Source organism: Mchenga conophoros, linkage group LG19 (assembly GCF_057382185.1).
Source record: "Mchenga conophoros isolate Kocher_MC1m ecotype Shallow Benthic linkage group LG19, M_conophoros_male_GT1.1, whole genome shotgun sequence".
Lineage (NCBI taxonomy): Eukaryota > Metazoa > Chordata > Actinopteri > Cichliformes > Cichlidae > Mchenga > Mchenga conophoros.
This window is the reverse complement of record NC_140544.1, coordinates 26732248-26745114: the sequence shown is the minus strand read 5'-3', so window position 1 is coordinate 26745114 and position 12867 is coordinate 26732248. Positions and strand designations below refer to the sequence as shown.

General features: G+C 40.4%; 1 protein-coding gene and 1 non-coding gene across 2 annotated transcripts; one reads left to right on the top strand and one right to left on the bottom strand.

Annotated features, from left to right (window-relative positions):
* Positions 1–336: 336 nt before the first annotated feature.
* trnas-gcu (transfer RNA serine (anticodon GCU)) lies at positions 337–418 on the top strand. The gene has a single exon. It is a non-coding gene; the product is annotated as a tRNA-Ser (tRNA).
* A 5030-nt stretch (positions 419–5448) lies between these two features.
* Positions 5449–12355, bottom strand: mtfr1l (mitochondrial fission regulator 1-like). The gene is made up of 8 exons (XM_085257638.1): positions 12237–12355; positions 10022–10104; positions 9823–9930; positions 9624–9733; positions 9033–9244; positions 7524–7899; positions 7282–7441; positions 5449–7149 (listed from the first exon to the last, which is right to left on the bottom strand). The coding sequence occupies exons 2-7, from the start codon at positions 10034–10036 to the stop codon at positions 7324–7326; spliced, it is 939 nt and encodes a 312-aa protein (XP_085113764.1). The 5' UTR covers positions 10037–10104; positions 12237–12355; the 3' UTR covers positions 5449–7149; positions 7282–7323.
* Positions 12356–12867: the final 512 nt, after the last annotated feature.

Here is a 12867-nt window from a genome sequence, read left to right as displayed (position 1 = left end):
TAATCCCTGCCTTTAATTCATATACAGTAGATATATATATATATATATAGATATATATATATATATATCTTCAGCTGAAGATAACGCAAGCGTGAGGATGTGTTTAAGTGCTGCCACTGCTTGTATATTGTGAATATATGTACTCTTATTTCATTTTTAATTTAATTTAATTTTAATTAATTTTTAAAGGCATAGTTTTAAAACAGGAGATGCTTGATGAATGAGGATGCATTAACTCTAGTGGTAGTTCACAAACAACACGAACTTGAGCTTTCAAAATTCCTTAATAATAATAATATGGGTCTCTCAAATACCCTGAGCGTTCGAGCAGCACATGACGAGGTGGCCGAGTGGTTAAGGCGATGGACTGCTAATCCATTGTGCTCTGCACGCGTGGGTTCGAATCCCATCCTCGTCGGTCTCATTTTCGGGAGGAGAAAGCTCACTAGGTTCGCCCAATGATCGGGATGAAATGCGGGGGTTCAAATCCACCGAACAGCTCCCCTGAGGTACGTCTGAGCAAGTTACAGTCCCTACACTCTGCTCCCTGGGCGCTAGATTGGTGGCTGCGCAATGGGTTAAAATTTCTCTACAAGGGATTATTAATAAAGTATACCAAAAAAAAAAAAAGTTGCCCGTTAATACCCGCAGTTTGCTAGTAATGTTTATGTAAAGTGGTCTAAACGGGACCAGTAAATGCGTCTGAATAAATTGTACAAAGTAAGCTCATCAGTTTTTTTTCATTCATGTCAGTAACAGGCCACTTTAAGAAAACTGTTATTTACATCCAGTCTTTCCTTTGAGTCAACACATATTTCTGCATATCATATTATTAGCTACAGAAATTGCATCACTTATTAATGGCTGCCATGTAGGCCACAATACTGGGTACCATCTGGGACTCACAAACTGGCTCTTATCAATTTCTAATCAAAACATGACTCAGAGCTTCGGGGTTAATTCATGCATCCATCTCCTTATCATTTCTGAAAACAATCATAGCCCTATTTGTTTACCAGATTTACCAAATTTGGGAGTCTACATTTTGAGATGAGCCGATCGTTAAACTGCTTTCTAGATATTTACTTACAAAGCCATCTAATGAAACAAATGTCATGCATGATCATTTTGCAGGCTGAATTAAGGCCATGAAGATTACTTTCTCCAATTTGTGATGTCAAATGACGCATTTGAGCAAATGACAGGTATCAGGTGCTCTGCTTTGCCCGTACAGAACCCATTAGACCTGTCTGCAATTCATTTTCATTACATCGCTCACCTTTCATGTCATCTTTTCTTGTCATTTATCAATTCACTTGCACTTTTTAGAGCCATATTTAAAGGTCTATGTTGTTTTTGACATAAAAAAGTGACAGAAATAATTAAGTCCTGACTTTTTAAGAAAGCAAGTAATTGTTGCGAATTGAAGTTAGAAAAGAAATTCAGCAAATGTAGCATCAAATAAAAGGCAGATAAAGTGAGAGTTAAATTAACACTGTGTAAATTTACAGGTATTCTACTCTGATGTTCTGGAAAGAGCTGCAACAGGTTCGCCGCGCTGTTAAAGTGAGAGGCAGGGTAACGCCGCACTCGAGTGCTATCAACAGCACCACTTACAGACGCAATTTACTTTGCATCACAAAGCAATCATGTAGAGGGCTAACCCACTAATAAGATAGAAGCACTACAAAGGCCCCAAAATAGAAGCAACAGAGTGAATTCAATTGAGCTGCAACAGCTCTTGTGGAGCTTTTGCTGTTGTGAGTCATAAGTGTTGGTTCTGTGTCTTGATGACGCGGGCGGATGCGTGGGTGACTCTTGGGGAGGGTGGGCGGGTAGAAGTAGCAGATGCTGTGCTTGTGTTACCCCAGACCCTTGTCATCCACTCAGTTGCTGCTTCATTCAGTCGGTTGTTGCTACGATACTACGTGGAAGATGACACTTGAAGTGAACACGCAAACACAAAAAAGCTGTTACGTTTTTACACATTCTGTGTTTTTTCTTCTTTGTATGGTAGACACAATTGAAAAGTCTTGCGCACATCAGAGTGGTGTGAAGCCATACTGGGATTGCTTTGCCGTTAGCACTTTACATAATGCTGCCGTGGTCAATATAAATCACACACACACACACACATACAAAAAAAGCAAACACTTGACCTATTAATGAAACGCTGGAACACTCATGTTTCCACAGGTTGCTCTTTCTCTTGGGTGGATAATGAGGAGCACAGAGTTTGGGAGCTGTTTTGATCATCATGAAGCCCAGTGCACTTTACCTTTGGTATTTCCTGTGGTATTTCCACAGCTGAGCTGCAAAAGTGACATTTCTATGCAGAAGTGAAAGCAGCTTCATGGTTTCTACCTGAAAACCAAGTAGTTTTGCAATATTTTGACAAAGAATGCTTTATCCCAGCTATTCTAGGGCTGAAACTGGACCCTGGATAGGTTGTCAATGCTCACTTTGGCTATGGCAAATTTAGAGTCATCAGTTAAACTAACAAGCATGTCTTTGGACTGTAGGATGAAGCTGGAGTACCTGGAGAGAACCAGCTCGAGCAAAGGGAGAATATACAAATCTCAATGTTGTCTCAAAGCGCAAATTTCAACTAACATATTCAAAATATATGTAACAATTTAAAAAACTGAAAGTCTGTTTTGGATAGATATAGAAAATGTGTCATTTATATGTTATTACATTAATTACTGTATCATTCTTTAATATTCAGTGTCAGAGTCTTTGCACGGATATATTAATGTCACATTTCTCTGGAGCCTCAGTGCGTGTATTTTGATCTCAAATGCTAATGGTGTATTTTGAGGTGTGAGCTACGAATGAAGCCATTCCCTGGGAAAGATGCAATGAATGTGCTATTATAAATTCTTGCGCCTGTGACATGTTCTCTGTTACACCTGAGCTGTGAGACTGATGGCTGCAGGCTGGCTTCCCATCACTCCATCAGCTGTAACTCAGGCACACCCTCCTTTCTGCAATAGCTGTTTGCACATTTGTCAGACGGATTAATCAAAACGAGAAGCCCTGACAACCCTTCTGCTCAAAGTAAAACTCCCATCCAATTCTACAGCCACAAAGCAACCTAAAAGCAGTCCCACAGATCATATTGTTCTTGAAAGTAACAGATGCCTCTGGGCAGCATGAAAAAACATCTGGGACACGTGAGGGATGTTTCTTCTTCCAAAGACAGACTTCTGTAGAGCTTCCCGTCATGTAAAGAGACAGTGACAAAAAGCTTTAGTGGTTAGGGACATGGACAAGACATGCTGACCAGTCAGAATGACAGATGCTCTAACTGTTTGCATGCTTGCTGCTTCGATTCTTCTTCCAGAGCAGAAACTTGGCTGGAGCTGCTTCCCAGTTTGGGGCGATGGCCCAAACTCCAAAGCCACACAGGTCCCAAAAGCTGCAGTTCCTCAAATGACCACTTGAGGCTGAAGGATGAGTCAGTCTGTTAAAACAACTAACTTTAAAGTTGCAATAAAAACATTTTGTAGGTATAAAAAGTGCTTTTAATCTCTAAAGTCAGTTTCTTTATATATGTTTGTGCTAAGGTGATAGTGGTCAAAGTCACATGGAAGTACTTCCCGGAAGCACCGCTTGCATTGTGCTGCAATTTGCTCGCAGCAAATCACTCGTGCACAGCGCAAGCCAAAGTGTTGTTGTTGTGAGAAGGGGGCTTTATAGTGACCTATTTTTAGAGGTGTTGCTGCTTTGAGAGGCAGGTGCCAGAATGTGGTGCTTACATCTGTAAATGTACTGTGTACTAACAGGGGGAGGGGGGTAAAGCAATTAGGTAAAGCAATTAAGCAATAAATCACCAAAACAATTGCCAGTAACAATATTTTACATAGTATATGCTGCTGCGCTCACTTCTGCAACTGGAAATAAGTCATTACTCAGTTGAGTCAGGAATAACACATTTGAGGTGTGGTCTATAGTCCGATAGGGTGCTGATTGTGCTGTCTGATGTGACGTCTGAAGTCAGAAATATAGAATTCATATATGACAGGATTTATAAGAACAGCAACCTCTAAGTAAAAACTCACGTCTCTGGCGTGAAACTCCAAGTTTGGGTTTGTTCTGTCAAGTTTAATCACTTTTGACATTTCTAAGGAACTTTTTGCAGCTGCTCATTCAAAAGTGCATTAGCCCGCTTTGAAATTCTTCTAACGAGTGTCGTAGTGATGAAAATGTGTCAATGTCACTTTGAACTAAAGGCCTTTATTTATAGGTTTAGAAGAGCCTCATTTTGACACTGAGACCTATTAATTGAGCTCTCCACAGACATCTCCCTGTATCTAAAATAGGTAGGAAGTCCATCGTGGAGGTGAAGAGGGACAAAGTAGGCCAAGGACTCTCACAGAAAATAGACTGCGATTCACTGAGGGGCCGGATCATCCCGAGAAAAAACAGGAAATGGGAAAGAATGTGGGTTAACAATAATTGTGGAAAGTCACATGAGTACAGACACTCCACTGGAGTAATCAAGTGAAGAGATTTAGTAGGTATGATGTGATATTACATGCACTTAAACTTTATCTAACATTATCTACATGAGGGCTAGAGTTAGGTTGCATCGGGAAAGGAAAGCAACTAAATACAGCTGTTCACATCATTTACAGAAGTAATTTTAAAGACACTTAAATCTGAGGATTTTGATATTATGCTACTTTTTCCATCCAACTACATTTCAGAGAACCTTTGTAACTCCTGTATTTATTTGACAACTGTTAGCATTGTTTTGGTTGAATGTGAGCATTTTGACATTTGACCTCTTTATAAAATGGTTCTCATTGTTAGGGCCAAATGACCCATTTTTGCACAAGATAAAATTAGCTCTATTTTGACACCATGATACTACTTGCATGTGAAGGCATCACTAATAATATATCAATAAAATATTCTGTATTGGGCAACAATAACAGCTGAATCCACAAAACTTAGTTGTGACTTGCAGTGGAATAATTTAGAACATACAATGCAAAATAAGTGGATACCATTCATAAATCTATGAGAATTCCACTGTCTACCTGATATGAATTTATTGTTGAAATATGGATTTAGATCATTTACTTTATATAGTTAATGTGTGCTTAGTTTCATCTAAATGTAGGTTTTGTATACAGAGTTTTTTTTAAGTCCATGATTTTCCTTTGAAGTATAAATTAGCTTCTAAACCAAAGAACAAGAAACTTCAAATCACACTTTGGCACAGTACATGAGGAAATGTATTTTATTTTGTAAGTTACTTTGCACCAGTGCTAAAACTAATAGTAGGCTGCCTCCTTACTGAACTTAGACCTGCCAAACTGTTTCTGAACAAAGAACCATCATGCCTTTGAATAGAGCATCAACTCCTTGGTTTACCTGCACTGCCCTCTTGTGGTAACGTCCATCGCTGCATGGTAATTTTTTAAAAAAATGACGCTGTTTCAAAACATCAGCACATTCTTTATTTACAAGTCCTTACATGACAAAAAAAAATGGTGTTGACAGGCTCAAGACTACATGGAGATACAATGGCGACAAATGCTCAAACTAGAATTTCAAAGCAAATGGAGCAAGTCTGACGACCAGTGACGCAGCTGGTAGTGAATGCGGTGTATGGGTCATCATTTCAAGTCTAGAGACTTAGTAAATCTATTTAAACTTGCATATGGCATTTTCCTCAGTGTTCAAGTCAAGCATGTGACATGATCTACCGAGACTCAGCTTGGAGCCAGTTCCAGCAAGTCAAAGAAAAACTTGAACTCCACTACATGAAGACAGGAATGTGCACATTCTTGTTCAGTTCAAACACAAATATCCTAGCAGTATCTTTTCACACAGCAAAACCACACCAAAGAAAATCCCCACTCCTGTCAGCCAGGACATGACAGCAACAACAGAGGAGGAGGGACACGTGTGGAAGTATTTTTCTTGCGACAACTTTCTTCTTCTTTTTTAAATAAAAAAAACCTAACACTTGTGAATGTCACACATACACACAGCTGGTTAACAGGCTAACTGTATGCTTGGGAGTCTTAATATAAAAGCTGAGAACAAAGGGCACATTTAGGACAAACGGAGGGCAGGATGGATGAAACAAACCCATGGCACTTTGAATAAACAAGGGGATAAAATTAGGCATCTGAACAGGTAAGGCGTGGACCGATCTAAATAGACTTTCTGTAAAAACTCTGCACGATGTAAAAGCTCTCTTACACATAAGCTTAGTCTCTGCCTAAAGTAAAATCACCTGTTTAATATTACATTATAAACATTATACAGATGGTTTTCCCTACCAACTAGTCATGCTGCACACAGGCAAAATTGTTAAGAGTCTTAGTTGTACAAGCTTGCATCTGTTGTTGGCTTTACTGGAAATACAACTCAGGATGGGGGCATATTTCCCTCCTTTGTCCTCTTTATTATCAATGTAATCTCTCCCCTTTCAGTTGTAAAATCACTGACTATGGATCTGGATGTTACTCTGAAACTAAAGGGCAGAAGTGTAGTGGATCGAGCAATACAACAGTACATGATGCTGTGCATTTCCACAGACTCAGTACTGAAATGCACACATCAACAGCAAACATCCTAAATGATTTTTATGATAAACCTGCAGTACTTCCCTGCATATGCACTACAGCTGTTTCATCTGTACATACACATTTTCAAGTATGCGAGAGGACTTCTTGACATAGCTAAAACAGGTTTGCATCTCCTTAGTGAAAGAACTGAAAACAAAACTAAGAAAGACGGGCAGTACCCTCTTCAAAGCGAGGGGCATTCCACAATTTGGGTCCAAAAACTAAATGATACTGGTTTAATGTCAGCCTCCCCGGTGTAGTATTATAAAAACAAAAGCAAATCAGATTTACATGACCGAGTGATTGGTCATCATTGGGATCAAGTCTGTTTGAAAATAAAACTAAGAAATTTTAGAGAGAAACACACTGAAAGTGTTGTGTGACGCAGTGCTTAAACTGACTGTTACCAAGAGTTGGCTGTTCCCCTTCACAATGCACCCGCACTGGTTTTAAGTGTCTGGGACAAAGTGTTTTTGTTCTATCTCTGGCAGACAGCTATTGCCTTGGGTCTGAGGAGCGAGGTTGTGGATCCACGGGTACATTATCCACAGGCAAAGGCCTAAAAATCACGAGGAAAAGAGAAAAAAGCAACTAAGAAAAAACAGTTACCTAACACTTGTGGTCAAAGGTTTAATTTCTTTTTTTCTTTTAAAACAGGAACTACAAAAACTGAGTCTCTCCCCAGACTTACATGGAGCAGCAGGATTGGGTATTTCTTATTAACATGATCGCACTACTTTCTTTTCACAGAGGCAGCATCTTCATCCTTCAGGACAAACTTTTTCCTCAGAGCTTCTGAAATCAGCGAGGCCGAGTCCTCCTCCCTGAGGGAAGTGCAGCCTCTGTTGTACCTGCATCACAACACCAAAACCATTAAATTCATGACTACAAACCTGAGAACTCTGAGGCTTTCTGCACATCAACATCTCCTACCTGTCTTTGCTCATCTTCATGCGGTTCATGTCCTTCAGGATGTCCATAACATCAGCAAAACTGGTGGACTTTGATAGCGACACTGTATCCTCCTCTGCCTCCCGGAAGTCCATGCTAGGCCTGTCCAAATCAAAGGTAGCTGATGCTGTCATAGAAACAGGGGGCAGAGGGTCAGGGACCAGCTCTGAAACCACAGAGACGGCATCTTTCTCATCTTCCTCTTCCTCCGGTTCTTCTTCCTCTGTGACGTCGCTGATGACAAAGGAAGCAGCCGCCGTGGGGGCCGGCTGGTAGGACGCCGCCTCGAAAGGCGCCATGGAAAAGCTCATGCTTGTGTCATCAGGCGAGAGCAGATCTGGGGTGAGGGGGTTAGAGCCTGAAAGAAAGCAGAGAAATGGTCTGTGCAGCAGTTGTTTAGTTTGTGCCTCTCAGTAATGTCCCACATAAACAACTGCACATTTCAAACTGAGCCATGTCTGATTATTTCCTTTGAATCTAATATAAAGTCAAAGTATAAACATAAACAAGCATAAAGCGTTTTAAGCACTGCTTCTACGTCTTATTGTCCTAATTATTCATAGTTCACGTAATCCCCTATGTGTGAGCTCCCTCCAGTGCTCACACATCACAGCTGTGCACAAAATCAATTCATCAGGCAGTTGGAAATTTTAAATCAGTATCTAAGTACTTAAACATCAGTTCCAAAGAGCCACTTCAAGCTGGATCCACAGATCACTTGTTCAAGTGGCCTATTAAATAACAAAGGTAAACATGTCTACAGCTTCTTCGTTTTGGTTTCTATAGCCCATTTCCCCATTAATGACATTAAGGTGGAGGTGTGATCATACTCTAGTGCAGGGGGTGGGCAACTCCAGCCCATGAGGGTCGGTGCCCTGCAGGTTTTAGATGTGTCCTTGAACCAACACAGCTGATTTAAATGGCTAAATGACCTCCTCAATATGTCCCGAAGTTTTCCAGAGGCCTGGTAACGAATTAATGATGTGATTCAGGTGTGTTGACCCAGGCTGATATCTAAAACCTGCAGGACACTTGACCTCGATGCCTGGAGTTGCCCATCCCTACTCTAGTGGAATTGTTTGCCTGATAGATGAAGACTTCCATTTTTTTAATCATAAATCAGAATTAAAGTCAGAATCCATTTATTTGAATTATAATACAACACAAAGAACACAATGCAAATGAATAGAGCTCATATTAAATGGGTAACTCTCAGAGATTATCTTTACTCACTGACCTACAAACTGATGCCAAGATATTTTAGTACCAAAGAGCCATGCAAAATCAGGGCTACTGACTTGGCAACAAAGGAAACACAGTCATGGGAAAAGTAACTCTGTCACAGGCTCAATAAAGCAATCTTAAAGCTCCAATCCTCTGCGGACCTCATTTAACCAGACTGCCAGTTTCCACCCACCACAGCGCTATGGTTGATATAGCAACAGCTGACAACACCTTACCAGTGTGGTAGCAAATCTCTGGTTGTGTTACCTGAATCACTTGCCACAATTTTAGCGATCTGCGCTCGAAGTCTGCTGAGCTCATCCTGCAGTGCTGTAGTACGGTTCAGTGCAGTCACGCCAGGCTTCTTCAGCCCCTCCATCCTTTTGCCCTCACGGCGGAAATTGGGCACAGATGAATTCCTGTGAAGCACCAGGAGCGGTGTGGGTCGCCATTCGTGTTTCAGAGGACGTGTGTCACTTCTAAAAACAGAAGAGCAAGTGTTTACTGTCACAAAAAACAGATTTGAGGTGTTGAGTCTGTTTATCTCCCCAGGGTACAAATGTCTCCTTTTAACAACTCCCCAGAAGAGATCTTTGTCAACAGCTCATCAGATAGAGGTGTCTATTGTGAAACATTGGCACTGTAATTAAGCCGACCTTTTTCAAATTTCATGAATAAAAGGACAAAAAAACCCCACCAAGATGAAGCAACACCTGTCTAGTACAGGAAAATAGGACAATATATCAGTTTCCTAAGTTGGAAAATAAGCGTCTGGTTTAATGCTGTTGAGAAGAATTAACCCGGCACTACTCCATAACCTTCATGTTTACCTTTCTATTCGGTTCAGTCTAGACTCACCTCACTCTGGCATATGTCTCCTCTTCATCTGCAACAATCCAGGCTATGTCTGCCAAGGTAGGAACCATAGGCCCGTCCATTGGACGAAGAGAAGGCAGACCTGGTAGCTCCTAATGCACAAAGACATTAATGTATACAGCAGCGTTTTTTTATATAAAAAGGACAGAATAATTAGGAGAATACAGTATTTTTCATATACCTGGAAGCATGCCCTTTGAGGAGGTTTAAGTGGAAGAGTGGAACCTATTCTTCTCACAACACTGCGCGTGGATCCGTGAGGCTTATTTTGCCAGATGGGTATAACTTCCTGCAAACAATAAAAACACATAAGTTTTTTTTTCTTGCTGGATTTGTTTCTCTGAACAATCCGTGTGTGTAAAACACTCTTTAAAACTTACCGTTTCTGCTTCCATGTTAATTGTGGATCAGTCTCATTCGTCTCATCAGGAAGTTGCACACCAAAGTTTATTGCTGGGAGTGTCTGAAGACAGAGAATTTCAGTAAACAGATGTCATGTGAGAGAGACTGCCAGTTCTCGGGACCGAAAATTGCTTATTATTTAAGAGCAATGATGGGAATAACGGCGTTACATGTAACGGCATTACTAACGGCGTTACTTTTTTCAGTAACGAGTAATCTAACTAATTACTATTCCTATCGTTACAACGCCGTTACAGTTACTAACAAGAAAATATGGTCCGTTACTATTTTTCAACAAACAGATGGTTGAAGCTGTGTTCAGCTTACTGCATCTTATATCAGTTGCACGGAAGTAGCTGTAAGTAATCTGGACGCTACAGCTTTAAGCAGCTGCACGCACTCCCGCAGACGGTAATCACGATCACTGTCTAGCACAACACCTGGAGCTAAGGGTGCAAAACAATCGCATGAGTGCTGCTGTTTGACTGAGGAAGAATAAAGTAGTCGTGGTAAGCCAATCACATGACCACTTAAAGACAAAGCAACAAGGTGATATAAACCAGTTTTTAAATTGTGTTGATAGGCCACGTAAAACCAGAGTCATGATAAACAATATATACGCGGTGTTTTTTCCTCAATAGTTTCGCCACGTTTACTGTCTAAGCCAGGGGTGGGCAACTCCAGGCCTCAAGGGCCGGTGTCCCTGCAGGTTTTAGATGTGTCCTTGAACTGACACAGCTGATTTAAATGGCTAAATTAGCTCCTCAACATGTCCTGAAGTTCTCCAGAGGTGTGGTAACAAACTAATCATGTGATTCAGGTGTGTTGACCCAAGGTGAGATCTAAAACCTGCAGGACACCGGCGAGGCCTGGAATTGCCCACCCCTGGTCTAAGCACAGCGCTAGCAAGCACTCTCTGCTTATGAGCAAAAACCAAAAACCAGGGGAAGTTTTAGGAGTGACAGCGAGAGAGAGAGGGAGAGAGAGAGAGAGAGAGAGACAGCAGAAAAAGAGAGAGAGCGAGTTTTGAGATGTGAGAGATGTGTGACGTTTAGCGTGTTTGGAGTGTGATACACCTGCTGCTGTCAGACCTGCAGGTATCAGGCTTTGATGTTCTCCCTTATAGTGGACAGAAATTATTTTTTCAGAGTGGCACAAATAATTTGTGTGGCATCTTATTGAATGCAGAACAGCTGATTGTTCTGTAAATAGTTTGAAATGGTTATTTTAAAAAATCAAGGTAGAAGGTAAATGGATGCAAATAAGAAGGGAGGGAAAATCAAAAGTAGTTAAAAATTGCCAATTATACCCTGGACCCCAGAGGGTTAAACGTTTTTTAAAGTAACGCAATAGTTACTTTTCAATAAATTACTTTTAGAATATTGTAACTCAGTTACTAACTCAGTTACTTTTTTTTGAAGAACTAACTAGTAACTATAATTAATTACTTTTTCAAAGTAACTTGCCCAAAACTGTTTAAGAGTAACAGGAAAAATCTGAACACATGGTTACTTCACAAGAACTAGTACTCTCCCATAAATTTGATTTTGCTTGTTTTAGTAAAATATGATATAAAGCAGTTGTGAATATCGATGACTTGTTACTTAGTACTAATGCAGGGCGATTCGTGTTACTTACCAAACTTTCCAAACACATCAGAAATCGCCATAAAAGGCTCAAATACACAGTTAAGTTATCAGCACTCATTTGATTGTGGCTTTTTTGAGAAATTTCTTTTTAAAAAACGAGTCGTAAACAGGTGTTATAAACTGTCACGCCTCGGGAGCTAGTCAGAGCTGGTACAGCTTAATCACACTCCATCGTCTATCTGGTAAACATCAAATAACGGAGTAATAATCGTGAATGCTAAAATTGCTAGGTAGCTAAAACCGGTAATTTTATTAATGAAAACGACGCATGCTACTTTGTCTGACGTTAAACTGGATGAAAGCAGGTGCAAAGCGGTAGAAAGATAACATTTAGTCCTGTGATTTGCGAACAGCTTTGCTGAGTTTGTCATTAGCCGGGTAGCTAACCTAAAAAATGGTCCCAAAACAGGCACCGTCACCTAGCTTTAGCAGCGCCAAAAACGGCCCCCTGCTTGACCCCTCAAATGTAAAATTCATCAACATATCTCAGCATGTTTCGTACAACTTAACAGAATTCAGCACAAGCTTGAAAACTGTAACTTACCGCTGATTATAAATGACTACAATCCCGACGATGAAGTGGAAGCAGCAGCTTCTCCTCTTCGTCTTTCAGATTGTTGTCGTTCAGCAGGCCGGAAACCTGTACCTCTCTGTCCTGCGATCTGATTGGCTGCAGCTTCACGGGCTTCCTTTCCTTGGTTCTAGAGCACCTCCTACAGGTGGAAGTGAACAGTGCTTACAAATAAATCCACGAATATCTTTTACCAAAAACCACGAGCTGTTATTGTTGTCAAACTATGTTCAGTATATTGCTGTGTTGAGCCCAACCCTCAACACCACATGACCTACTTTTAAGAATAGTACAATTATAATTTGAGGGTTTATAAAGTCTTGCAGGTGTTTAATGCTATTTACTACAAAAGTCGGATTATTTGTTGTTGATTATGAATTGCACAATGCAATGATATAAGTGGCCAAAAAGTACTTCTCAGTATAAGGTAGTGCATTTCAATATCCCGTATGGATTTATGTTTAAAACCCAGTGCAATTAATTTAGACATGATTAAAATAACCTGCTGATGTTCAAGCCAAACATCAGAATGGGGAAGAAAAAAATGTGTTTTAAGTGACATGAACATAGGATGGATGTTTGTGCCAAACGTTTGGACTGCTGA